This window comes from Nannospalax galili, unplaced genomic scaffold, assembly GCF_000622305.1.
Source record: "Nannospalax galili isolate Female #2095 unplaced genomic scaffold, S.galili_v1.0 scaffold702, whole genome shotgun sequence".
In the NCBI taxonomy this organism is placed as follows: Eukaryota; Metazoa; Chordata; class Mammalia; order Rodentia; family Spalacidae; genus Nannospalax; species Nannospalax galili.
In genome coordinates, this window is record NW_008348657.1 from 1,457,266 (window position 1) to 1,485,241 (window position 27,976).

A 27,976-nucleotide genomic window follows, 5' to 3' on the forward strand; every position below is an offset into this window, starting at 1 on the left:
AGAGCTGGGATGGGTTCCCTAGTCACTTCTGCCATGTGATGACGGGTGCACTGAAGAGATGCCATCTAGGAACCAGGAAGCAGTCTCTGAGAGTCTGCTGGTACCTTCAGTGAGGACTTCCCAACCTGGAGAACAGTGAGTACATTTTGTACTTTGTAAGCACGGATTGGTTTACAGTATCCTTACAGGTGTCCCAAAGTTCTAAGACACAGGGTAAAATGGTGAGGTAACACAGCACCACAGATGGATGGCAGCTTACATTGCAGACAGGGATCTCTTATGATCCTGGAGCCTAGAGGCCTGAGGTCCACCACAGCTCGGGCAGGCTCTGGGGAGGGTGCTGTCCTAGGCTGCACACTGCCAGTTTCCCCTGTGTCTTCTCACAGCTATAAGAAGAGTGTGATGGTTAATATTGCCAATTTGACTGGATCTAGACTCACCTAAGGGACAAATCTCTGTGAAGGAGTGTCTAGATTAGGTTAACTAAGGTGTGAAGAGCCACCCTAAATGTGGACAGCACCATCCCATGCATGGGCTGGGGCTCCAGGATGAATAAAAGTCTTTGAGCAACATTTGTCTTTCTGTTTCCTGATTCTGAATGAAATGTGACCAGCGTCCTCAGGCTTCCACCACCACCACGCCTTTCCTACCTTCATGGACTGTACTTAGGAACTTTGAGTCAAAATAAACCCTTCCCTCCTTAACTCACTTTTATCAGATATTCTGTCATAGTAAAGAGACAAGTAACTAATACAAAGGAGCAAAGCAAGCCCTCTTCTGACTACAGGGCCCCTTCCTGAAAGTTCCACCCATGACCTAATCCTACCACTTCCCTAAGGCCCTACTCCTAACACTGTCACAATTGGGGTGCAAGGTTTCAAAACAGGAAATGGTGGGTACAAACATCCCCTCCATAAGTACATCTCTTTAAGCAGAATTTGAAAGTCTCTACTTCGTCTCTGTGAAAGATCCTGTAGCCTTATTCACAAAATGAGGAAATACATGATCCCTGACAGCCTGAAATCCTTGAAACTCTCAGCAGGTCCAAGTCCTGTGCCTCTCTGTAGCTCACAGAAGCAGTGCTTGCTCTGTGAGAGGAGCAAAGGGAAGATGAGAGGGCAGGGATGGGGCTGTTTCACTGGGTCTGCAGTGACAGCAGTTGGTATTCACCTGACATCAGCTCTGTTGGGCCATGAGTGGCTCAGTTTCCTTGGAATTAGCTCCTGGGTTTCCACACATGGGGTGCACATCCTGGAAGTCAGGGAGATGGGCTAGAAGAGGAATTTTAACTCGTGTGACACTTCTACCCACCTCATCCTCTGCAGGTGCCAGTCAGCCCTACAGTCGGACATATCCTGGAGTCTCCACCAGGAGGACTACAGACTGACAATGATTCCCAGCAAGGGCTCATGAGAGAGGATGACTGAATTATGAATGAACAGATTAATGAATGGGTCACAGTTTACATTGCTAATACCATATCAGGCTTAGAAGCTGCTTTTGTTAAAAAGCATTGACTCCTCCTCACTTGGACCCTTGAGCTTCCATTTTGTGGCTGTCTCCTATACTTTGGGTCACCTGTTTATCTCTGCTTGTAGACAGGTTAATCAATCATGGAATGATACTTAACTGGATACCTAACCTATCTCATCCCCTTTCAAGGCTGAAGACACAAAGATAAGAGTGGCTGAGGCATGTTACTATCAGCTTTTTACAACCCTGTTAAGGTTCCTTTACACAATCCGTAGTCATAAATTGACAGATTAGCAGAAGAGTTGGAGTAACTGGCAGGGACAGAGAGGGGAACTTCAAAGGAAAGAAGGATGAGAGATGGCTGGGATGGAGAAAGAGGAAGACCTTGGAGGCAAGGCTGCTTTTCCCACCAAGCACTTAGTATTTCTAAGTGCCATGCCTTGCAGTGCCAGTGTCTGAGTCTGACAGTGTTCGCTTTGTTCTTCTAAGATGGGAAGAAAAAAAAACATGCTGTAGTTTGGATGTTAATGCCCCCTACAGGTTCATGTAGTTCATCAAGTTGACAACTTGATCCTCAGCTGGTGGCACTGTCTGGGTGCCTATGAAACCACTAGGTGTGACCTAGTGGAGAAAGTTGGCCATTCAGGGTGAGCCTTAAAGTTTTACAGACTGCCCTATTTCCTGTCCTTTTTCCTGCTTTGATCCATTAAGATGTGAACAAGCAGCCTTACTCTCCTGCTGCCACAGTGAGAGCCACTCTGGTGCCATGCTTTCTTGGGCACAAAGGGCTGTACTTCAAACCATGAGCCTTAAGCTGCTTTGTCAGGTCATAGCGATGAGAGAAGTAATTAGCACAATATGGAAACATAAATGCCAAAGGAAACACAGCTAAATACATAGTCATTGCAGATAAGGGACTTCTATGGCAAGGCAGTAACATGAGGTGTGTAGGACAGATGCACATCTGGGTCAGCATGGTCTGTGGACATCCAGGGTCAAGTACAAACAGGCAAGACAACTGTCCTCAGGATGACTGGGGCGGGCACAGATGAGTACAGTGGTGTTCTGCTTATGTTAGTTGTGGGTTTCCACCACTGAGACATTTTTACATTATGTGCTTCATCTTCCTCTTTGTTTTGGTTTGGGAGATGAGGGTCTCACCATATAACCAGGGTGGCCTCAAACTCATGATCCTCCCACCTCAGCTTCCCGAGTGCTAAGATTACAGGCGTGCACCACCTGGAACTTGTGATCCTCCTGAGGGTTCAGATTACAGATATGAACCAACATGCATGGCTCTCCATCTACACCTTAACAAGAACCTAGGCTATCAAAGAACTTTCCAGCTTCTATTTTCTTACTCCCCAAGGACTAGAGGGTACACACAATGGTTAACACATGGCAGTAGACCCAGGGCCATGCTTCCTTCCCATGCTAACATGTGGCAGAATCTCACTGTCAAAGGTGAGGTCTGGGACCACTGGGAATTTCTGATTAGGTCTGTGTTCAGCGGTAACTCAAGATGTCATCAGTGCGTTCCCTGATGCTGCTGGCCCACTGGTCCAGGCCCACACTGAGAACCATAGTCCTGAATGCCCCTCTACCAGCTCCAAGCCTCCAACCATCTGGGAGCACAAATAAGGCACCTTAGAACAGTGTCTGCGCCCATATTTTGGGTGTCCTCCAGGGCTGACATGGGGGACGTCATAAGCATGGATACTTAGCTGATACCACTGCCTTTCAGTGACATGTCTTCAATGTCCGTGCTGCACCAGAGCTGTGTCACACACATCATGGTGTCAGATCACCTCATGGCCCAGAAGCTAGGCTGACTGGTAAGAATGGAGCAGGGTATCTCACCTTAGCAGTGGAAGCCAGGGGCCCTGCCTCTTGTTATCTTTTCAAAGCTCTTGGGTATCTCCTCCCTGACCCATAACCCCTGACCTCCAGCCCTCATCAGGCCATTCATACCACCCAGGGTCACCTAGGGAACTGCTTGTCTTGCCAGTGATATTCATGCACCTTTCACTGCTGGTAAAGTCCCTCCAGAGAGGGAAGGGCTGCACTGGGCATAGGATACTTGCTGCCCAAAGGAAGAATTTTTTTTTTTTCCTCAGAGCTGAGGACCAAATCCAGGGCCTTGCGCTTGCTAGGCAAGTGCTCTACCACTGAGCTAAATCCCCAACCCAGGAAGAAATATTTCTAATGATTCTGGTTCATATGAAGCTTTCTCCTGGAAAGTTCAGTCTTCAATGACCTCAGATCTGGTGTGGAGGGTCCTTACCTCACATGGCTCAGTGGAGAAGTATCTGCTGTTTAACATCAAGTGCTGATGGTGTCTAACATCTGCTGACACAGATGCCCACTTACAAGGCATCCACTGTGTAAAACTTACATATTTGGGAGGATATATTCTGCCACCAGTGCTGGCATGGGAGGACACAGGACTGAGTTCACATGGCATTTTTCTTTGGTGAGTCTGAGGCTGGGTAATTTTCCTAAGGTGGAGCAGGACTGTACGATAATCTGTAGGCATCTAAGCTGGCTTGGAAGGAGGTGGCAGACACATGGCCCTGCTGCCCTCACCCAAACACATTTTTCTTTTTAAGGTTTTTTCAAAGTTTAAGAGAAATTTTGATTCAAGAATTTCATACAATGAATTTTGATTATATCCTTCCTTACCTTCACCCTCACCTTATCAACCCCCCGTTAAAAAAAAAAAACCCACCTTTTTTGTTTTTTGAGACATTGTCTCCCTGTAGCCCCAAGCTGGCCTGAATGTTACAGAGATCCTCCTACCTCTGCCTCCTGAATGTTAGGATTAAAGGCATGCACCACCATGCCTGGCTCCAAACACATTTTATAGTTTATTATTTTTATGTGTATGTGTATATTGCCTACATGTATGTAAGTGCACCTGTGTCATGTAATGCCTGCAGAGGACAGAAGAGGGCATCAGATGCCCTGGAAATGGAGATACAGACAGTTGTTAGCTGCCATGTGGGCACTAGAATTCAAACTCAGGTCTTCCGCAAGAACAGCCAGTGTTCTTACCCACTGAGCCATCTCTCTAGCCCCCAAGCACATTTTAGAATCAAATATTAGGGTCTTCTTTCCTGGAATGTTTTTCCCAGGAGAAGAGGTCAAGGAGCTCTGTTGATGGCTCCACTGAGGACTCTAGTCCTCAGAGTCACTCTCCACTCTGAGGACTAGAGACCTTATGTTCACATGTCTTCAAACTCAGATTCCCTGCTTTATCTGCTATTTTTGCTAGCTGCTGTTTTTCTTCAGTTCCAATCAGCTGTTGGCTTATCAGCCAGGCACTCTGGCCTGACACCAAGGCAAAGGTAAGTGACTGAGTCTGACTAGTCCACGCGACGTGAGCCATCTGCTTTAGAGCAACATTAAAAATGGACTTCCCCAGGCAGCTTATGGGCCTCTCACACCCAGGACAGCTGTCTATGGCTCAAAGTTAGAGTGTGGCCAGGTACCTCTCCAAGGCTGCAGGGCTAACAAGTCCAAGACTGAAAGGAAGTGAGCAGGGATTGGTCAGGGACACAGCTGGGAGAAACATTCCTCACCTGGCAGCCACACTGGTCCACACCACACACTGCCACTCTTGCAAAGGGACATTAGGTGTCTTACCCATTTCACTGCTGATTTCTTTCAAAGGCAGCTTTTGAAGTCAACAGAGAAAGAACATTTATATGTATGTATAAGAACATAGATACAATTTTTGAGACAGGGGCTCATAGTGTAGCCCAGGCTGGCCGAAACGCAGCAATCCTGCCTCAGCCTCATAAGATTACAGGCATGAGCTACCATATCTGGCTTGGACTTGGACTCTCTCACTCTCCCCCTCCCTCTCCCCCTCCCTCCGTCCTTTGTGGCAGTCTCCTGTATTCATGAACTCATATAGCTGAGGATACCTTGAACTCCTGACCCTCTTGCCTCTGGCTCTTGAGAATGCTCGGATTCCAGGTGTGCTCCATTCTTCTCCTGTGCTCCTTTAAAAGTGTGGGTGTGGTGTGTGCACCTGCCAGCTGCCTATTCTGGCACGCTCTGCCTTACTCCCTCGGGACAAGGTCTCTCACTAAACATGGACTTTTCAGTTTTCTGCTAGACTGAGAGCTAGTAAGCCTGTGATACTCTTATTTCTGTCACCCAAAATACTGGGTTTACAGGCATGTGCAGCCATGCCCAGCTTCTTGAATTCAGGTCCTCAGGCTTGTGTAGCAAGGGCTCTTACCCACTGAGCCATCCCTCAGGCCTAATATGAATTTTTTTTTTTTTTGGTCTTTTTGAGACAGGGTCTCCCTGTAGCCCCAGCTATCCTGGAACTCACTGTGTAGACCAGGCTGGCCTTGAACTCACAGAGATCCACCTGCCTCTGCCTCCCGAGTGCTGGGATTACAGGTGTACACCACCATGTTCGGCCTAATATGAATTTTTAAGAAAGATGTTAGAAAAATAAAAGTAGATTTCTGGGACTTCTCAGATTTACAAATGAAAAGAACTTTAAACATCACCACATAAAACACATTCTAAGAGCCGGGCATGGTGGCATAATCTCAAGCACTTGGGAGGCAGAGGCAGGCAGATCTCTGTGAGTTTGAGTCCAGCCTGGTCTACATAGTGAGTTCCAGGCCAGCTGGGACTACAGGGAGACCCTGTCTCAAAAAGACAAAAAACAAACAAACAACCCAAAAAATTATTTTATGGGGCTAGAGAGCTGATTCAGTGATTAGAAGCATAAGATGCTCTTGGTTCCCAGCACCCACATGGTGCCTAATAACTGACCATAATTCCAGTTGCAGAGGATTTGATGCCGTTTTCTGGCCTCTGTGGTCATTGAATACATGTGGTGCTCTTACCTGCAGGCAAAACATATACATAAAACAAAAATAAATTTATTTAAAAAAAAACCAACCCTACCACATTCCATGTTCCCATGGCTTTCCTGAGACAGGAACCTCAAAGTTAGGCACCAGGGCATCCTAGGGTGGTACCTTCTCAGCCACCAAACAAAACTGCTGGTGATGCTTTGTTGGACCTCACTACTTGGCCCATCTATTCAGGGACCTGGGGCGGCAGATGGATGGATCTCAGCTTCCAGCCTTGTAGACATGAACCTATGGCTTCCTAGGATTCCCAGTCATATACATCACCTGCATGAGCAGAAAGTGGGCTATTAACACAGAAATCGAAATGTAGTGATTTGGGAGCTGGAGAGACAGCTCAGCAGTTAAGAGCACTGGCTGCTCTCGCAGAAGACCTGGGTTTGGCTCCCAACACTCACATAATACTAATAACCATCCACAACTCCAGTTCCTGGGGACCTGAAACCCCCTTCTGGCCTCCAAGGACATTACACAATACAGATGCACTTAAATACATGTAGGCAAAACACTCATACACATAAAATAAAAATAAATAAAAAAAAACTTTTTTAATGTAGTGATTTGGAGCCAACGAATGCAATAATGAGCCCTATTCTGAGCTTGTTAGACATGTGTTCCCCCAAGATGTGCATGTTGAAGACAATATCTGACCAAGGGAACTTAAGGGTTTTTCACTCACAGTTTGGGGGTATAGTCCATCATGGTAGGACGTGTGAGGCAGCTGGTCACATGGCATCCACAGTTAGGAAGCAGAGAGGTGGATGCTGGTGCTCAGCTCACTTTCTCCTTTTTATTCAGTCCAGGACCTCAGCCCACAGGATGGTGCTGCCCACATTCAGGGTGGGTCTTCCCCCATCGGTTAAATCTTTCTGGCAACATGCATGTTTCCATGGTGATTATAAATCCAGTCAGTGGGGCTGGTGAGTAGAGGGGGGTAAAGTCTCACAGGAGGGGGCATGAGAGCCATGTGGCGATGCAGCGAGACTGAACTGAGGTGCAGTCCTCACCAGACATCAAATCTGCTGACTCTGATCTTGGATCTCAGCCTCCAGAGCATGAGAAGCAACGGCTTCCTTTAAGTCACAAAGTTTTGGGTTCTTTGTTATGGTACCCACAATGATGATTAAGGTTTAGACATATCACACTTTAGAAAATTCACGTCCCTTGGGAGCGGTATTTCCTGTTGAAAAATGGACATCTCAATTTCTAATCACAAAGGTTTGGTGATGTGAGGAAAAGTCCCTGTTGAACTGAAGGATTTTGACTTTTAAGTAAAAGAGTTTACTTTTTATTTTTTAGTCTTTTTGAGACAGGGTCTCCTACTAGTTCTAGCTGGCCTAGAATTTGCTATGGAGACTATGTAGACCAGGCTGGCCTTGATCTCCCGAGTACCGGGGTTAAAGGCATGCACTAAAAGGGAAGTTTAAACACCCTACTCATTTTGACAGTTTCCATCCGCAGTTCCCACCTTCCTCAGACTCCATTGCACATAGCTCCTCTGTGCTTGAAGTTCTCTAAGGCCCTGGGAAGAACGAGTGAACTCTGACCTGCACAAGATGAGGCACCTCAGGGTACATTCTGGGTCTGACTCTGGACATGGACTTGAACCCAGGGTGTGGCCTCATGGGCCCCCCTGAGCCTGAATCCCATCCCAGCACCTCCACACACAGGACCCTGGCTTTAGGCCCAGCCTGTTCCTATTGGGGTCAGCTGTTTCTCTAGGCCCCACTTCTGGTAACTGGACCATTTGTCAGAGAGGAATGAAGCCAAGAGTGTAAAGTAACCAAAGAGATACATGGAGATTTCATTCAGGCAGGACTAAGCACTGCAGTGGAAGGACCGAGTGCCTGGTTAGGAACCCTGGCACACTGTACAACTCTTGGCTGGCTTGGGGGAGTCAGAAGTAGCCCCTGCCCAGAGCTTTGGTTTCTACCTGGGAAACCAGCATGGAGTCACTGGTCCTGTCTCAGAACAACTTTAGCTTTGGGAGGAAACAGACCTGTGGGTGTGGACTCTGGCTACAGGATGAATTCTGGTGATTTAACACCCTAACTCCCTCAGGGTCACCTGGGGGACATGAGGACAACAGTCACATCTCTGGAATTGGTTTGGAGCACGTCAGTTCCTTAGCACCAACAAAGTGAGGGGGTGGATGGAACAAGCTGCCTCCTCCAGAGGCTCACAGTGACTGAGACTGACTCAGGGATCACCGAGGCATCACCGCATGGGCTCCTGAGTATGAGGCCCTTCTGCTCTCACCAGACGTTCAAGATGGAATCTAGGACTGAGGTTCAATGGTAGAGCATTTGCCTACATGTTCAAGGCCCCGAGCTCTACCACCAGCACTGCAAAAAAATGCCAGGTATGGGGACACATGCCTTCAATCTCAGCACTTGGGAGGCAGAGACAGGCAGATCTCTGTGAGACTGAGGGCCAGCCTGGTCTCCACAGTGAGCTCCAGGTCAGCTGGGGTTATAGGTAGATCGTCTCAAAAAACAAAAACAACAAAAACCCAACAACAGCAGCAAAAATACAAAAACTGAAGGTGATTTGAAGCTAAGGAAGTTTAAGGAACGCTCTCACGCTCCTCATTCTCCTGTCTTGAAAATAAAACTAGCTCACAAATTAAAACACACATAATCCAGTGCCAAACCCAGCAATTTACAGAAATCACCTCAGTTTATTTTTTTTCCAACAAAGAAAATAAAAACATGGTTCAGTAATCCAGTGATGGGACATTGGCAAATACTGTCTTCGTCATCTGGCCAGCATTCTTGGCCGTGAGCCATGGGACCCACAGGTGCCCTTGGACCTTCCACAGTTCTGGCAGGATGCAGGGCCCACATATGGGGGCACGTCAGTTGAGACACCCCACGGAGGTGCACAGAGAGGAAGTCTCAGGAATAACCACACCTCTAGTGGGTGAAGGCTCTCCTGCTTCTTCTTGGCTTTGATCATCTTAATTATTAATTTTTGGTTTTTGAAGTAAACTTTTTTTTTTTGCTCTAAGGAGGGACTTGTATGATTTAACACGTGGAAACCAATAGGCTGCCATTAACACACACACATACATCCCTTCCAGGTCAAGTAACTTTTTCCCAAAAAACCCGTTTTCATGATTCCTGTTATGGTTCAGAAAAAGTAAAGAAAATGATTTCAAGTATTCAGTTCCTATCAAAAATTGGTATCAAAAGTAATAAAGGACCTAATTCCATAATAATTTCATGTTTTAAAAAATAACTTAAGAAGCAAGAGGCCTGGCCCTTCGCTGTACAAATTCCCTGGTATAGTTAGAGTTTCTTGAGACACCGTGGGGTGGAGTCCGTGTTGAGCACCTCGATCATGGACCTCAGTGTCGGGAACGTCTCTGACACAGATGGCAGGGTCTTGTAGGAAGGGGAGATGCTAGAAGAGAGAAACATGTGGAATGTGACTATTACCATTTCTTACAGCAACAGCTGCAGCCTGGGGTACACAGGGAATGTGACTGTAACCACTGTCTGAAAGCAACAGGCCACAACCTGGGGCACGTTCATGCCTATCAGGAAGTTTCTAGTACTCGAATCTCTCATAAGGGATACCACCAGAAAGGCGGCAAGAATGGTAGAAAGGCTTCTGCAGCAGTGGCCTCATGTCCGGGTCTCCTTGCAAGCTCAGCCAGGACTTGGGGAAGGAACTGAGCTTTAATGTGCTTGGAACCCCACACCACACATCCTCCTGCTGTGCTGTGGCAATGCATGCTGGACCTGGGCTCCGAGGATGCTGGCCTCAGGCATAGCTTCACACCTTCCTGGCTCTGTCACTTCTCTAAGCCCCGCCTCTGAAAAAGCAGAGACAAAATCCTTAGCTCTGAACTACCATGGGCCCAAGAAACACAATTGAGGCCCAAGTTCATCATGAACCAGGACTGGACATGTGGCCATGTGGTCTGTGGAAAGATTCACTAACGTTACCTAAGAAACGGAAGCAGAATCTTCCACCTCCTGATCACACCACCATGTGCAGACTAGTAAGCCCCAAGACCATATGGGAAGCTGAACAAATGGGCAATAACCACATTTCTCCACTTGAAGCTAGCTCAAATGACCTTGCAGGTGACAGTGGCTATTGTTAAGCAAGCATGAAAGGGTGTGAAACCAGAAGGATGGAGCTAGTCTGACAGTGGCTTGCTCACCCCTGAAGCATTGTGAGCTCAGTACACAATCTCTAGAGTTTCTGGAGGTGCCTGCTGGACTCAGGCATGCAGAGACACAGGACCCCTGCTCTAGCTGCTGGTCACAGTCCTGCTTAGGTTGCAATGAAGTATCACCTTCTTGAAACTGGAGTGCCACAAAAGCGCAAGCCACAGGCTCCGGCTACACTCAGGGATCTCGGGAAATGAGCCTCACCCATGGTTCAAACCCACTCCTGGACCTTGGGCCTGAGTTTAGGGTAACAGATTGAGAGAAAGAAGACTCTAAGTACGTAAAGAAGCCACCAGTAACTTTTCTTTCACACATCAAGTTTATCATCACTCTTTTTAAATTACTGCATTGTGTGTGGGCACATGAGTGTGCATGTGCATATGGAGGCCTTAGGTTGGTATCATGAGTCTTCCGAGATTACTACTTTACTGAGGTAGGGTCACTTGCTGAACCTGAGGGTCATGGATAGAGGCTAGACTAGCTAGTCACCTTGTTCCAGGGACCCCCTGCCTCTGCCTTCTGAGCTCTGGAATGACGGGTGGGTTGCCACAATAACCAGCATTTTACGTGGACTCTGGGGGTCCAAACTCTGGTTCTTACATTTATGCTGCAAACACTTTACCCACTGAGTCATTCCCCTAACCCCACCCCCAACTCATTTTTTATCTATAACTCACCCATAATTCCTACATAGCTACAAAACTTTTCTATCTCGAAACAGTAAGCCAAACCCACAGAGGTAAACACTAACATATCAAAATGAGTGTATTAACAGGGGCCTCCGACCAGCACAGAGTCAGGGGGCCTGTCCCTCCTCTAGCCAGACCTGTGCTAATCCCACCCTCAGTTACCTTTTCAAGTTCATCCAGCTTTTTGCTATTTTACTGAAGGCCTCTGAGCCAGGGGCTGTCATCGCTTCAAAGTCAACTAACTGAAAAAAGAAGAGAATTGGTGAAGTGACGAAATGGAGGAAGGCATGGAGTGAAGCCTAACAAACATGCTGAAGCCAGGGTCCCGACGCCACCATGCACATGCCTCCCACAGCCCAGCGTACCTTCCCTTTGGGGATCTTCCCCGCCACTTCCTTGCCACTAGCCATCAGTGCTCCCACAATGACCGAGTAGGCGATGACACTGTTGAGAAAAAACAGTCTTCAGTTGGCCCTGGCCTACAGTTATCAATGAGAACCTCGCTGTGGGCTTCCATCGTGAAACAAAATCTTACGTAAGAATGCTTTGGACTAAAACACTAAATGTTTGGGTAATGTAAGAACTTTGTTTTGCTTGTTTTAAAAATATTTTCTTCTGCCGGGCGTGGTGGCGCACGCCTTTAATCCCAGCACTCGGGAGGCGGAGGCAGGCGGATATCTGTGAGTTCAAGGCCAGCCTGGTCTACATAGTGAGTTCCAGGACAGCTGGGGCTACAGGGAGACCTTGTCTCAAAAAAGACAAAAAAATAATAATAATAATTCAGCAACATTAAAAAAAAAAATTCTTCTTTACTACTTTAAAAGCTTACAAATTTAAAGGTAAATGTCAACAGGAAAATTTGCGTTTTGAGAACAAAAAGTTTTAGATTTCTTACTATTTTGGTGAAATATACAGGGCCCAGGGCTAGCACAGAGAGGCCTCGCTGAGTGAGCCCCTCTTCTCTTGGGACTTAGGCAAACTATATTAAGCTATCTGTTAAATTTTCTTGAAGTGGCTGGTCAGGGATGTGATTTTTCTTTTTCATTTATTTATTTATTTATTTATTTATTTATTTATTTATTTATTTATTTATTTATTTTTCTTTGAGACAGGGACTCACTGAGCAGCCCTGCATGGCCTGAAATTTGCTATGTAGACCAGGCTGGCCTTGAACTCACAGAAATCCAATTACCTCTGCCTCTTGAGTGCTGGGAAAGGAGTGTGCCACCATGCCCAATAAGGATGTGATCTTTTTAGTATGGATTTTGGGGTAAATGGGGCTTAGGGATTTCATGGTATACTTTTGAGCCTGTGTCAGTAATGGGAAGCATATGACATAAGAACATTTTTCAATTTAAAACAGTCTTAATATAGTATATCACTCACCTAGATCCTCGAGAGAGGGGCATTAAATTATAAAAGTAATAAACTAAGGATAAGATTAAGTTGCAGACAGCATCAGCCTCCTAGGAAAAAGGACAGAAGTTCATGAACTTACAACCCAGATCACAAACTAGAGCTCTGCTAGATGACAGACGCGTGTTACCTGAGTGCCCACTTGCTCATGGGCTGTTCTCTGGTACTATGTTCTAGTAAAAGATGTCCACACTGGTCAACTTAGAGCAGTGTTTCCCCAGCTGTGTCTTAGGCTACTGCCTTTTGATATACAAGCTTTGGTCTCCTGCATTGCTACTTGTACATCAAAAGGCACACTGCAGTTAGAACTTTAAAAAGGATATGGCAATACCTAACATGTTTTCTCAAACATACATCCATCTCCCAAAAATTCTAACAAGCTGTTTCCCTTCTCAGTGCTGAGATGTCAAGGCTGCTGTGCTTAGTCCTGTACACTAGGCCGAGGAGACCAAACACATGGAAAAGTCAACTAAGTGTCTAGGAAATGTAGTGGCTTCTGGGGGGCCTGTGGCCTCCACTTTGTACGAGGAATATCCTGTCTGTAGACAAGTGAGGTCTGTCAGGAGCCACTTCTCGTCTAGCACAGAGGGGTAACATAACCGATCAAAGGGGCTTCCAGGTACAAAGGACACCCAGCTTCTGTGTTAAGAATTATAATGTACCAGCTGGTTTAAACCAGAACTCATTGCAAATGTGTGAGTGGACATATACTAAGCCCCTGGTTACATCGTGTTGGCAGTCAGGAAGCTGACAGAAGCAAACGCTGGTGCTAAGTTCACTTTCCTTTTTTTAAATTCAGTTCAGGACCCAGCCCATGGGATGGTACCACCCAAATTCAGAGTGGGTCTTTCTTCCTGTTAAATCTTTCTGGAAACATTCTCATAGATATACCCAGAGGTGTGTCTCCTAGGTGATTCTAAATCCCTTGATGACAGTCAATACCAACCATCCCAATAAGCAGCAACCACAATGAAGGGAAGGAAGCAGGAAGGAAAGGGCAGGTACAGACCATTTTCACTGTGGCTAACTTGGGTAAATCTCATCAAACTCCAGACTTACAATGGTGTAGCAGAGAGCTAATGATATGAATTCTAAGTGTATCACCCACCATTACTTTGGCTGTTAAACTCAAGAAATTTTTTGCCTTGTAAGAATATTAGAAAAGAGGCTGGAACAATTAAATTTGACTTTAACATAAGATATATAATCTCAATGAAAGGCTGAGGGTATGAAACATTTACCAAAGAAATTGCAGGGGTCTGGGGTGTGGCTCAGCCATGCAGTGCTTGCCTAGCATGTGCAGAGTCCTGGGCTCCACTCCCAGCATCACGCAAACATAGTAGAAGGGTGCGAAAGGAGACAAGGAGACCTACCCCGAATTCTGAGGAGAGGATCAGCACTTTTCCTTTGGCTGTCAGGTCTTTATAAAGTGCATCTATTTCAGCGTGATACAGCTGTGTCCTCTCCTCTGTGGTTTGCGTTTCCACAGAAAACAGGATGTTGCCAACCCTGAAAATATAAGCAGTTGTGTCAAAGGCAAGGATTCCACAGCCAAGAACACTGGAGAGGCAGTGACAAGTCCATGCTCACTAAACACACCTCCCAAGACTCATCCCTCCCTGACTACACACAACATTCACCATCACAAGACTAACCATGAGAAGTGAGAGAGAGGGAGGGAGGGAGAACAACAGAGCAAGCCCTGAAACTGATGCATCTTTATGCTTCCTTTCCCAGTCTCTGATTCCACTCAAGATCAGCAGCAGGAGCTGTGTGGGAGGTCGAGTACATGCTGCCACCATGTCTCCTGTTTAAGCTTCTGCCCCTGGCATAGCTCTGCTTAAGCTCTAATGAGGGTAAAGTTATGCAGCAGCGATTTATCACACAATACCATTAGCAGGACCTGCTTGTTTTTAGATCCTCTTGCTGGAGGGAGCGAGAGGAGAGACAGGATTAGGGTCATCTCACAGCTGGGCAAGAGTTTAAAATGGGACAGTGGGTCTAGTTTGGAAGACATGGAGAAAAGCCCAAAGTATTCATAGGACTCAGTGGGTCACATATACAAAAGACTTGCAAGTAGGAAGGAGACTTGCTGGGAAGAAGGGTTTCAGTGGGAAGCGGGGCAGTAAGACAAGGTAATAAGTTTGGAGCCAGCCAGGACTGTCTACGTAGGACTGCATGGAAAGATCCTATCTCAGGCAAACAAAAAAGCTGGGTAGGAGGGTGAGATGGCTAAGTTGGTATTGGCACTTTTGGCCAAGCCTGATAAACTGACATTTGATCCCTGGGTCCCGCAGGGTGGAAGGAGAGAACTGACTCCCTCTGACCTCCACATGCATGCCAGGGCACTAGTGGGCCCACACACTTACACATATACATACAGACACACTCAATAAACACATAAGTAAATAAACAAATAGATGAATGAGTAAATATAAAAGAAAAAAGTCAGTGTAATAGGGGGTGAAAAGAACTAAAATTCATTACATCCATGTATGAACTGTCAAAAAATTTTAAAAAATAAATGATTTTAAAAATACTTGTGAGGCAGTGGCTGTGAAAGTGACCATGAGGACACAATGGTCAGGGCAGCAGAGGAGGTCACAAATATAACCCAGGGATTTAAGTCTTGACTTCAATTTTCTTAATTTTGGTTATCTATATCCCCGACATTCATTCTTTCAGACAAGTGGAAACCCCCCAACCTCTGAACAGCCAGGCAAAGGCGTTCCAGGAACACAGTGGGCTGTGCACTTGGTGGCCAGGAAGCTGTGTAGTTTTAGGTGGGCACACAAAAAGGTGCAGCCCTCTGACACACACTGTCCCTCTCCACTTCAGAACGCACCTCTTGGCCACTGTAGCCCCACCATTGAGCACACGTACTTATCTCCTGTGATAGTGATGGTGAAGCCATCATGCTCTTTCCCTTGATCTTTGAGGCTGGGGACCTTGGTGTTCACAGTGAACCCATCCTTCGTTTTGGTATTAAACTGCTTTCAAGGGAAAAAGAAAATTCACGTTAGTAACGGGGCAGAGGAACCCAACCTTCTGACACTGCAACATGATGCTGTAACCTGCAGGCTGCAGGTTGGACATGCTGGTTCTAACCCAACCAGAACCCTAACTGCAGCTCTTGGTGCTAACTGGGCCCTGGCTGTTTCTAAGGTAGCCAGTTTGAGAGACCATGTGCTCTCCTGGTAGGCAGTGACCAGGGACACCTCTCCTATCTTCAGACCGAGCACAAGCCCAGGAACCCGTCTCATTCCTACAAGCTTTTGAGCCTGCAGAGCAGGAAGCAGCAGGGTGCCCCTGCCAGCCCAGTTCTGACCAGCGTGGCAGCTGCTCCAATGTTTCCTGTTCCAGTTCAATGCAGCACCCTTGGCTGCCAACATCCTGCAAACTCAAAAAGCACTTTATTAGGCACCTCCACTGAGGTGCCTGCCCCAGAGGTGCTCAGTATTCCCTCAGTTTCATCTGTACACATTCCAACCCTGCAGACCATGGTGACCTTAAGGGAATGCTCAGAACCGAGCAGGTGCCTCCTAGGGCACAGCTTTGATGGCAGTTTTGGGTTCAAACTTGTGACATTGAAATGGCGTTCCGGGTTGTGACCATTACTCAAGAAAAATGCCTCCCTAGTTCAGCTACTTAATGTGCCACATTTGCCTAGGATGGATGGTGCTGGATAAGACAGACAATGATACAGGCCTCCTTCAGGCCCTAGAGGGAGGGCTGTCTCCAACAGCAGGCCCCAGCAGTGTCAGCTGGAAGGCCAGAACAGGATGCAGCTGGACAGAGTAGGCTACCAGGGCTGGCAGTGGAACTGAAGCAGGAAAGGAGTTATCTTTCTTTCAGGGAACGGCTCTCAGAAGATGAGTGCAGATGCTTACTGCATGCCAATCCTTACTGTAGCCTTGCCACAAGCTAAGACCAGGTATGAACTCACACTTGTAAGATAGAAAATGAGCCTGGCCAAAAGCCACTGTGCCAGGAAGTGGTGGCGTGGAGGGTAAGGCCAATGCTTAATGCTCTGTCTCTGGCCCACACTCCCAACTAAACAGCCACCTGCTGAGGCCTGAGGTCCATCTCTGCTGGGTCTCCATGCAGCACACCATGCTTTTCAAGGGAAGCTGCAGGTTACCACATTTTCAATGCACTTTAAACACACAGACTTGTTGTGCTTGTAAACTACCAACATATCTGTAATCAGGCTGAAGCTAGACTGAAGCTGAAATGGCTTCCACCCAAAGGACCAGCTCCTACAGATGACAAAACTTGGGCAACCCTGGCCACCCTTACACTAGGTGCTAAGGGACCCATCTCAATACATTCTGCTTTTCTTTCCAAAATCCCTCTAATGCCTTATTAAATTTCAGAGCTAAAATACCCAGGAAAGCACTGAAAAGTTGGCCCTCTGTGGTTCCCAGGTTCCTTTTGCTATGGTGTGTCCTGTCACTCAGTTGTGCCAGGTGGTCCTCTGCAGTTCTGTGGGATTTGTGAAAGACTGTTACAGAGTCTGGCTAGAGGCAGCCAGGGTTGTGGACAGTCATACACTGTGCATAGCTTCCAAATGTCCCATTGGACTTTGATGGTGGGGACTATCATGGGAGTAACTGCTGCTGATACTGAAGATCAGCCCAACTTGGTGGATTTTAAAAGCCACCTGAGGTCCTGTTCTCAACAAAACAGTTGTCATGCATGTCATGCTGAGACAGCACAGCTGCTGCGGTTCCTGTTCAGCTTTCTCCTCCTTTTTCGTGAGCTTTCATTTGGACTGACATCTTTATTCCAGATTTCTGCCCTCTGGAGTTGAAAAGATGATACAACTCATTTCTGTTCTCTATTTCAAATTAAGACAGACATCAGAACTCATGCTGTTGCTGCTTGCCAGGTGCTAGGCATGGGGAGGGGGTGGAAGGCAGTGTGTGCGTGTGCGCACGTGCACACATGCCAGGTAAGAGCTGTATCTTGAGTTGCAGCAAGTCCCCTGTGGGACTGAACACGTGTAAACCCATGTGCTAGGGTTGCACACGGGAAATGCCCACCTTGGTGAGATCACAACCTCAGTCTCGGCTCTGCAAACCTGACCCCCCTGCTCAGGGTTATCTCTGAGCAGCCATTGTTGAGCCTCTCTCTGCCTCTCACTGCAGCTACATGGCCCCACAAGGACCAGTACCCCTGGCCTTGGGTACTCCCTATCCTGCACGCTGTCTCCTCTTCTGTACCTGCCTTATAGTACACTGAACACCCCCAGTAGAAAGCTGGGGGTAAATGGGCTCCTCACATTTCCTTCTTTCAGGAATCACAGTCTTAGTGACCTGATGCCTGAAGACAGCTGCTATGGTTCTGGTCCAGGCTGACCACCCCTCTCAGGTGGGAGGGCAGTCGAGGACTCAACAGTGGCCAGAAGCCCAGTTCGTGTGCCTTGTTTCCAAGCCCCAGTGTTTCCTGGATTAACCACTTCCTCACAAATCAGTTCTTCTGGCTGGGTCTGATTTCAGCATTTCATTTTACTCTGGTTGCTGCTTATGATGTATGTACAACACCATGCCTCAGCACATTAACAAATGTGCAGTCTTCTCTCCAGGTGCAGCTGGTTCCTCCTCTATGGCTCCTCCTGAGATTCTGATGTTCAGCTTACCTTCATAATCGGAAGAAGGTCTTCCACTTTGTGTACTTTTTCCAGAGCTTCTCTGACTTCCAACAAGCCTTTCGGATTATTTGCTCTTGGGGGGTGGGGAGAGGGGGGAGAGGGAGAGAGAGAGACAAAATTAATGCAGAAATGTGATAAACTGATCACATTTAAGCATTTAAATAAACTGTCCTTAATGAGGAGCAGTTCAGTGTCATGGGCTTCTGTAGCCTGAGGGGCCACACTGACATATTCACACAACTTGGACCAATGAATGTGAGAAAATCGTGTCTGTCCTGCCATGCAGACCTTCCTTCTCACCATTTCCCAAGTGATACAGCAGAGCACCTGTCCACACAACGCTAGCCTGGTGTTAGGAACTATAAGGAGTCTAAGCAAGCCAAAGCAGGCGGGAGCATATGTATGCATTTTGTATAAATGTGCCATTTTGTGGAAGCACCTAGGGATTGTGGTATCTGCTGTCAGGCACTGGGGAAGATTGGTACTTCAAGCTGTGGGCAACAACAGGATGCTTCAACCCTAGCAGGTATGGGGCTGCAGATGAGAATGAAGGTGGAGCGGAGGAAAAGCAGCATAGCCAACATTCCACATCTGAGCCCCGTTACAGTGAGGCTTCTTTACAAAACCTTGCAGGGGCTGGAGAGAGAGCTCAGTGGTTAAGAGCACTGGCTGTTCTTGAAAAGGACCCAAGTTCAGTTCCCAGCACCCACATGGTGGCTAACAACCACGGGTAACTCTAGTTCTAGAAGATCTCATGCCTTCTGGCTTCGATGGGCACTGTGTGCATGTGGAACAATTTCATATATGCAGGCAAAACACTCATACACATAAAATAATAAACAACAACCAAAAACCCTTAACTCTCCTATTCCAATGCTACAACTGGAAATACATGTGTTTTTCCTTCTAAATCCGCTAAGACTGACGCTTCCTGCTAGAGTTCTGCCCCAACACCGTTCTGATTTATGGTGATCCTCACCATTCAAAGCTGAGCTCCCAAACAGACAAATGAGAAGACTGGAACGTTATAGTGCGGTGTCAGGCTAACACTGCCCCTGTGAGGCCATTACAAAGAGGCAGACAGTAACAGTGACTATTTGGTCTGCAAGTGGCTCAGTTTTCCCATTTCACAAACATACCACACATCAAATTTATGAACTCAATCCTTCATATAAAGGAGAAAATGGAAGGCTTACCCGTGATAAACAAGAATTCTATCTTTAATAAAATGAAGTATTTTCTCAAAATATTCCAGGTATCTCATGTTAATCACCTGACCCCTGTAAAGCAGAAATAATAAAATTAACCATCTTTTTACAAAGGAATGTGTTCAAAGCAACATTTAATTTCAGCTAACTCAGAAAGTGGAGAGGGTGGGTATTAACATGGCAGAGTGTGGGAGAAGAGAGGCCCATCTTAGTCACTTGGCTCTGGAGCCTGTCCTGGTAGGAAGGGCACATGACTCAGGACTCAGGCAGGCTGCAGGGGAAGGAAAACCTGAGCTTGAATGGAGCTCGGACTTGACGCCAAATGCCTTGGTGGAGGCCCCTCTCTGGATGACATACAAGACCTCGCTCTCCATGTAGCATGTCTGCGTACCTCCTTGCTGTTCAGCAGTTTTCTGTCTACTGCAATATTAGATTCTTCACATTCCCACTTTTTAACTTGAAACTCTCCCAGAAGTTCATGCCCAGCATCATCTGTGTCTGAGAACACCACTGCCTATTTTCCACAGACACTCCCAAGTCAAGGTTATGACTTAAGTAGGCTTTTCCTCCCCAACAGGGCACATCTGTCTCCAGCCCCACTGCTCCCTGACTGGCTTGCTCCCAGATACCTCTGAGCCACTGCAGAGCTTCTGACTCTTGAGAGCACTGTCCTGGGGCATCCACCTCCCTCCCAACTACACACACACACACACACACACACACACACACACACACACACACCCTGTCTCTACACTTGTTCTCAGTCTACAAACCCCTTCCTCTACTTCGAAGGCTGCTGGTCCCTCACAAATCTGTTCATTTCATCTGCCATCTCTGTGATCCTCCACATGCATAGGTCTATTCTTGCTGCCTCTCTGCTCTCTACCCCTGAATGGCTCTCTATGACCCATGGTTCTCCATCCACTAATGTCTCTCCAACCCCAGTGGCTCCCCACCCTCAGTGGCTCTCCATCCCTGAATGTCTTTCTACCCACAACGCTCTCCACCCCTAGTCTCTCCACCCCTCAATGGCTCTCCATCCCTCAGTGGTTCACCATTTTGGTTTCTGCCCATTTTCCAATCTCAGTTCCCAAGACTCCCTGGAAGGTACAGTGGTCCACAGCTACAATGGATGAGTCACAGTTTCCTGGCAAGGCTGAATTTGCCTGTGGGTTGGTACACAGCCCCATTCTCTCTCCTGGACAGCTCAGGCATGGTTCATAGCCACACCAGGTGCTCCTTCTCTGCACTCTACAGCATCCTGACATGGGCCCCTGACTCTGAGCACTCCACACAGTGATATTTTCTGGCCTACCTTCAGCAGCCTCCATTACAGTCACTGACTAACACTAGCTATAAATATCACTCCAAGAGAAAAAGGAAGATGCCAATAACAAGGGGGGAATGCATTCTCTTTCTTTCCTTCCTTCCTTCCTTCCTTCCTTCCTCTCTCTCTCTCTCTCTCTCTCTCTCTCTCTCTCTCTCTCTCTCTCTCTCTCTCTTTCGTCTTTTTGAGACAGGGTCTCCCTGTATCCCCAAGCTGGCCTGGTACTCACTATGCAGACCAGGCTAGCCTTGAACTCACAGAGATCTACCTGCATCTACCTCCCGAGTGCTGGGATTGAAGGCGTGTGCCACACACCTGTATAAGAAATGCATTTTCTAGAAATTTAAAAGGTAAGTATGTAAGACATTTCCATTAAAAACTAAATTTAAATGCCAGTGTTACACAGAGTAACATTTCTTAGGTTCTGAAATGGGAGCATCTTAGATGTGACACAGTGCCACATCTGTCAATTGTCTCTGAAGTTACTTTCACTTAACAGCAGCTAATACCATAGGCCTCCTAAAGCTGGGGTTCCTCAGTGTGGGCCCATGTTTGTCTACAGGTGGCTAAGCCCAGGAAATGAGGAAAGAGGCAAGCATCTGCTCAGGTGTCTGAACTGCAGAACTGAACTGACTTGGGACCATGCAGAGGCAGGCAGTTTGCCCAGCTCACCACCAGGGAGCAATCGTGGTGACCAGCTGGTGTCAGTGCTTTGAGCCCTTAGTGCTTAGGGTGGACCTGAGGGTCCCTGTCACAGCAGACCCATGAGGATACTATGACAAATGACAAATTTTCCATCCAATTGCTTTCTGTGCTATTTCAGGATGTCTTGAAAACTGACACCCTAGGTAATAATCTGAGACCACCCTTTGAGCAATGTTCTGCACTGTGAAGGTGCACTGTATATTGCCTGTCTGCAGCTGGACCAGCAGGAGGGGATGGAGTAGATTGTGGATGCAGAGCTACTCTGGATGTGTCCTATCAAGGCCACTGGGGCCCATCTGCTGATGCTACACTCCTATGCAAACAGGAATGAGGCATAAAAGGTTCCTACCTGATTAAGTTGATATGGTTGTTGAATCCTCTGCTGAGACTTCGTGCTGGCATCTGATCCAGCCACAGTACAGGCTGGTCCGGGTCAGCAATCCTGTGAAACAAAGCTTGTGAGAGCTGAGACCTTACCCAACCTTGATACGTTCAGAGCTTTTAGGAGAAACCAAGGATGTGTCTACAAAAGTGAAGGCAGAGTCCTGCTGGTTCAGACTTTTCAAAAACACACATTCAGGGCACACCAAAATGAGAAGTTAGGAAAGAGGATGAGCTGTAACAGCCGGTCTGAATTGATGAGATTTAGAATCAGCCTAGGAGACACACATCCTAGGAGATGGCAATTCAGAGAGGATTAATTGGAGAAGACCCACCCTAAATGTAGTTGGTAATTGTTCCATGGCTAGGATCCCAGATTGAATAAAGAACAAGTGAGCGGAGCACCACCTTCATCTCTGCTTCCCACTGGACTCAATCTGAGCCTTGCCTTCCCATGAACCGAAACAAACCTTTCCTCTCTTAAATTACTTTTTGTCAGGTACCTTGTCACAGCAATGAGAAAGAAACATACACTAGCAAGCATGTGAGTACTAGAGTCCACAGGGGGCCTGCATGCTAAAGGGACACCATGGGTAAGGAAGCCTCTTTCAGAGACCATGATTTAAAAGCTGTGTTCACACAGTAATGCTTCCTCCTACTTCAGTGAACATGAGTTGACTGTGTTCCAGAGAATAAAGAAGCTAGAAACTGTTGGCAAACTTTATAGAAAAAGCACTCAATATATTAACTTATATAGCCAACTTTCTTTTTTATTTTCATTTTATGTGTATGAGTATTATGCCTACATTTATGCAAATGCACACATGTCGTGAATTGCCCACAGAGGACAGAAGGGGGCATTAGATCCCCTGGAACTGGGGTTACAGATGGTTAGCCACCATGTGGGTGCTGGGATTCAAACCTGGGTTGCTCTGCAAGAGCAACCAGTGCTCTTAACCACTGAGCCATCTCTCCAGCCCCATAAAACCTAACTTTGTAAGTAAAATGGGGAACCAAAGCTGTTTGTGGGCAAGGACAGAGGTCCATAGGAGATTTCCACTTCTTTACTCTTCTGGTCCATTACCTTCTCCACTTCACTGCGATGTCAAACATGTCCCTCCACTGCATCAGCCGAGTTTTTCCATTCATGCGAACCTTTGAGTTGGTCCATGTGCGCTGCACAGCCTGCATGACCTCCAGTGCTGCCAAGCCCATGGCTTTGGGAGAGAAATGCAGAGAAGTCAGAGATCACCAGAAGCCTTTCGAGGGCTAATTCCCACCTTCTTTCTCCAAGCTTCAGTGACCTCCCAGAATTACCACATAAAGAACCAGAACTCCTGGAGACATAGTGAGGGGTTCTGATGGCCCTGCTGAAATTAAAGGCAAGTGTTTGTCATATAGTGCTGCCTCATGCTGGAGCAAGTAGAGGTTCTAATTCCTTCTCTCTCTTGTAGGGAGGAAAGAGCTGCCCTGGAACAAGGGGCCTGACCTTCAGAAAGGGCTTGAGACCTATCTTTCATATCCATCTGACAGTAACAGCCAAGAACCCAGGCTGGAAGAAGCATCTTCCTTCAGCATGCACTGTGAGTTACACATTTCTGCTCTAGTCATGTGGAGAGCTGAGCAAGCACAATAAATAATTTTTATTTATTTTTATGTGTATGAGTGTACTGCCTGCGTATATGTAAGTACACCCATGTGCCCACAGAGGTTAGAAGAGGGCATTGGATCCCTTGGAACTGGAGCTACGGATGGTTGTTAGCTGCCATGTGGGTGCTGGGAATGGAACCTGAGTCTTCTGCAAGAGCAGTCAGTGCTCTTAACCGCTGAGCCATCTCTCCAGCCCTAAATAATTTTTAAAGAAAGACAGCGTACCCTAACTACCTTGTCCTGTGCCAGAAATATTCCACCTCAAGAGCTCCCAGAATACCTCGGTGTATCCTCTTGTTGGGCAAGAAGCCAGGTGTTTCATATTGCATCAGTGAGCCCAAGCGGTCAGCCACACAGATCAGCTCCTGAACTTCAAGTGTGTAACCCTCAAAATTCTGATGCAGCACATCCCTGCAAGAAACACCGTGAATATGATAAGGACCCCTGCAGCAGCCACTTGTCATCCTGAGGGGCAAACACCCCCCACCGGAACTTGAACCAAGACAGTGGGGACCCGAGAAGCCTCCTCCAGAGCGTCAGATCCTGCCACATGATTAAAGGAAGCCATCTCTACATGAGCCATGTGCACATTGCTACTGCAAGCTGGTCATCACACTGGCAAGTAGCACAGTGAATCCCAGGACCCTTCTTACTGGGATGTGTTCTGCAAACTTCTCCAGCTATGCAGCCACCAGATTATGTATCCAATCACCAGATTACATTTGTTTTTTAACTGATGCTCAGTCCACAGACATTTATTGCAATTATTAGAAATCTGGATTTATTTCAACCAGTTTCTATTTTCCTTTTTATTTATTTGTCCCCTCCTTTTCTTTTTGAGACAGGGTCTCACTATGCAGCCCTGGCTGGCTGGTTTGGAACTCATTGTGTAGACCAGGCTAGCCTGGAACTCAGACACATGCCTGCCTCTGCCTCTTGAGTGCAGGAATTAAAGATGTGGACCCCTACTGCCTGGCTAATTTGCCCAATTTTGTTTGTTTGAAACAAAGTCTCCCTTTCAGTTGGCCTGGAACTCAATACATAGACCAGGCTGGTCTCCATCTCAGAGATCCACCTGCTTCTGCCTCCCAAGTGGTAGGATTAACTGTGTGCTATCATGCCCAGACCCATTTTTTCTTTTTTCTATTCTTTTTAGCAGAGCATAGAGTAGGGGTTTATTTACAGAAGAGTGGGTGCCCCACATGTACAGCTGTGCTGTAAAGTCCACACTCAAATACAGATCCTGTGACCTCTCAACAGCCACACAAAATGGTGAGAGGTGCTTCTTGGTGTTCTAAACTTATATATCCTTTGCGTCTTCCCCCACATGCAGCTAAGGTCGACTGATTGGGTGGGAGGGGTAACTGACTCCCCCCTTGACTCCTTGATGAGTGTAGAAAAGAGGTGTGACTATAGCTTGCCAACATAGTGGTTGGAGGACATTCCAGTTAACATTCCACCCCTTCCTCTGGCTCTTCCATTCTTTCCACCAACCTCTTCCACAAAAGTCCGTGAGCCTTGGAGGGGGTGGTAGGTGTGGGATGATCGTCCCCCCATTGTGGCAAGGCACCGAACTTTCAGGTCTCTGCGTCATCTGTTTTCCACTGGCTGTTGGCCAGATTGAGTGGGATTCTACCACCACGCAGAGGACAGATCCCGGTGCTCTCAGGCGGTCTGCTGGGTTCTCAGCGTCTAAGCCAGATGGAGGCCAGAACTGTCAGGCAGTCTGCTAAGGTCTCCCAGCCCCATTTTTTCACACCTCCTCGATATACTTCACTTTTCTGGTAGATTTTGGATTTAACTTTTTGGTATTTTTCTCTGTGCTTCTCACCCTTCTGCCAATGTGGAAGCTGCATGCTTTGCCCCTATCCTTTTAACAAACTGATGGTTAATCTTCATTGTTGCTGGACTGGATTCAGAATTACCTAGGAGACTGAGGCATGCCTGCAAGGATGTCTGTCTTTGAGGGTCTTTCCAGGGGATTAACAGAGAGGCAAGTCTGGCCCTGAGTATGGGCAGCACCATCCCCTGGGCTAGTACTCCAACACACTACAGGAAATGGGAGAGTGGAAGCATTCCACCTTCTGGGTCATCCTTCATTACAGAGCCCAAGATAGGAACTCAGGGCAGGAACTTGCAGGCAGAAGCTGGAGCACAGGCCATGGAGAAACGCTGCTGACTGGCTTGCTCCTCTGGCCCTTGCTCAACCTGCTTTCTTACACCACATGGTTCACTTGCCCAGGAGTGGTACCACTCACAGTGGGCTGGGCCCTCCCACATCACTTAATCAAGAAAATGCTCCAGAGACATGGCCACAGGCCAGTCCAATGGAGGAAATTCCCCAATTGAGGCTCCCTCAACCCAGGTATGTCAAGTTGACACTAAAGCTATCCAGCACAATGGTTTTGATGTTTGGTTCTCACTCCCTTGGTCTTAATCTGTGGGAATATGGGGGGGGGGCAGGGTGGTGTGGCTTTCTTACCAGGAGGGTTTACTGTTGTTTCTTCTGAGGTTCTGAGGTCCTGGAACGCCTCCAACATGGGGCACAATGGCCCTCCAGAAAATTATAGGATAGCCCTCTTGACTCTAGCTCCTAGCATCCCTTACTCCACTGCAGGGGTTGAGGGGGTGGTGGGTATACTTCCCAGGATGCTTCTCCCCCAAGGAAGCTAACCTTCTCCTTCCTTCTTTAAAGAACAGAAAGGCCAAAGTATAGAGATTTTTAAATATTAAGGTATTGCTGGACTTCCAGGAATTAATCTCTGCTCTGGATCTGTTTTGTAGTGAGACAGCCCTTAAGCATATCTACTTTTTCCCATTATAGCAGTAGCATGGTTTTATAACCTTCTTTCCCCACCCCACCCCTTTTTTTTCCTAAAAGACAGGGTCTCAAGTAGCCCAGGCTGGCCTGGACCTCCCGATCTTCTTGCCTTTACCCCCCAAGTGTGGGGATTACATTTGTGCACTACCACACCTGGCTAAACTTTTAAATTGTTAAATAATTTGTTTTACAGGCTGGGCGTGGTGGCACATGCTTATAGTCCCAGTACTTGGGAGGCAGAGGCAGGTGTATCTCTGTGGCCAGCTGGGGCCACAGGAGACCCTGTTTCAAAAAGAACCCCCCTCAAAAATTTTTGTTTTACAAGCAACAGGACAAATTATAATGCTTATCAAAGATCAGCATTATCAGTGCACACCTTTAATGCCAGTACTCAGGAGGCCGAGGCAGGTGACCTGAGATTGAGACTAGTCTGGTCTACATAGTTCCAGGCCAGGTGGGGGAACAGGGAGACCCTGTCTCAAAAGGATTAAAAAAATAAATAAATAAAGATTAGTATTATTTCCTAAATCTGGGTACATCTGAAGTGTGAAGCATCTGTAAGTTTCAAGGTACTTTATACATGAAGAGGAGCTAGAGACACACAAACTCCTAAAGGAAATTAAATAAGAACATGAGCAGGAAGCCATTTTAAGAAATATCAGCACTTGGGAGGATGAGACAAGAGGATCATGAGTTTGAGGTCAGCCTGGGCTACATGATGAAACCCAATCCTAGCAAACAGAAAAGCAACACCAGGACGAGCCTCCAGTTTACCCTGCCACTTACCTGATGTGGGGCTGTAGGCCGGGCTGCTCCTCGTAGCCATCTATGAGAAAAGGCAGGTTCTTGGCCCAGTGGTCCTTGAAGCTGCCTGGCAGATCCGTGTCAACATTATATTCCGTCAGGGGGATATCAAGGTGCGCATGGAGATAACGCGAGTACTCTGTAGACAGGAAAAGAGCTGCCACACCCAGGTACTGTTGAGGAGCCCTGGTTAGAGCAAGCCGTCAACCAACACTTCACACCATGTTATTAAGCAGAGGAATTCTGGAATGCTGTTACAGGACAGCAGTAACATGCCACCAACTTGAAGCACCAGAATCAAGTTGTTTAACCACTTTTCCATGAATAAAGCCAAAGATTTCATTTTTCTCGGTTTTAGAGTATGAAAACCCAAGAGCAGTGTCAGACTGAGCCTGGGATTCTGTGATCTGAAGCAGACAGACCGGGTGTGCAATCTCACCACAATCTGACTGACTGCTGCCTATCTCTACAGTAGCGCTAGAAGAAATATGATTGGTGCACCTGCCCTGTCAGAGTGTAATTCTCAGTACCAGGCCTGCTGAGCCAGGAGGAGAAGGGTAAGGGGCTGACAGGAGATGGCCCTGACTGGCTACTGATACTTGAAAAGAGTGTTCTACATTTTATGCAATTTGAATTTGCTTAAACTCGGGAGGCAGAGGCAGGCGGATCTCTTGTGAGTTCAAGGTCAGCCTAGTCTACATAGTGAGTTCCAGGACAGCTAGGGCTACAGGGAGACCCTGTCTCAAAAAGACCAAAAAAAAAAA

The 27,976-nt window shown here is 47.1% G+C and overlaps 1 protein-coding gene across 7 annotated transcripts in view; it reads right to left on the reverse strand.

The window, feature by feature from the left end:
* Positions 1 to 9,034: 9,034 nt before the first annotated feature.
* Ttc13 (tetratricopeptide repeat domain 13) overlaps positions 9,035 to 27,976 on the reverse strand; it is a 61,330-nt gene continuing 42,388 nt past the window's right edge. For 2 of the 7 annotated variants that reach the window (XM_029569717.1, XM_029569714.1), the window contains 12 exons: positions 27,195 to 27,351; positions 23,868 to 23,998; positions 23,022 to 23,154; positions 21,906 to 21,998; positions 19,513 to 19,596; positions 18,305 to 18,389; positions 15,547 to 15,653; positions 14,037 to 14,172; positions 12,634 to 12,713; positions 11,613 to 11,691; positions 11,410 to 11,489; positions 9,035 to 9,779 (listed from right to left, as the gene is read on the reverse strand). In XM_029569717.1, coding sequence (XP_029425577.1) covers positions 9,665 to 9,779; positions 11,410 to 11,489; positions 11,613 to 11,691; positions 12,634 to 12,713; positions 14,037 to 14,172; positions 15,547 to 15,653; positions 18,305 to 18,389; positions 19,513 to 19,596; positions 21,906 to 21,998; positions 23,022 to 23,154; positions 23,868 to 23,998; positions 27,195 to 27,351 — 1,280 coding nt within the window. In that variant the 3' untranslated portion in view covers positions 9,035 to 9,664. The other 5 variants (XM_017801267.2, XM_029569713.1, XM_017801269.2 and 2 more) reach the window with 4 other exon arrangements.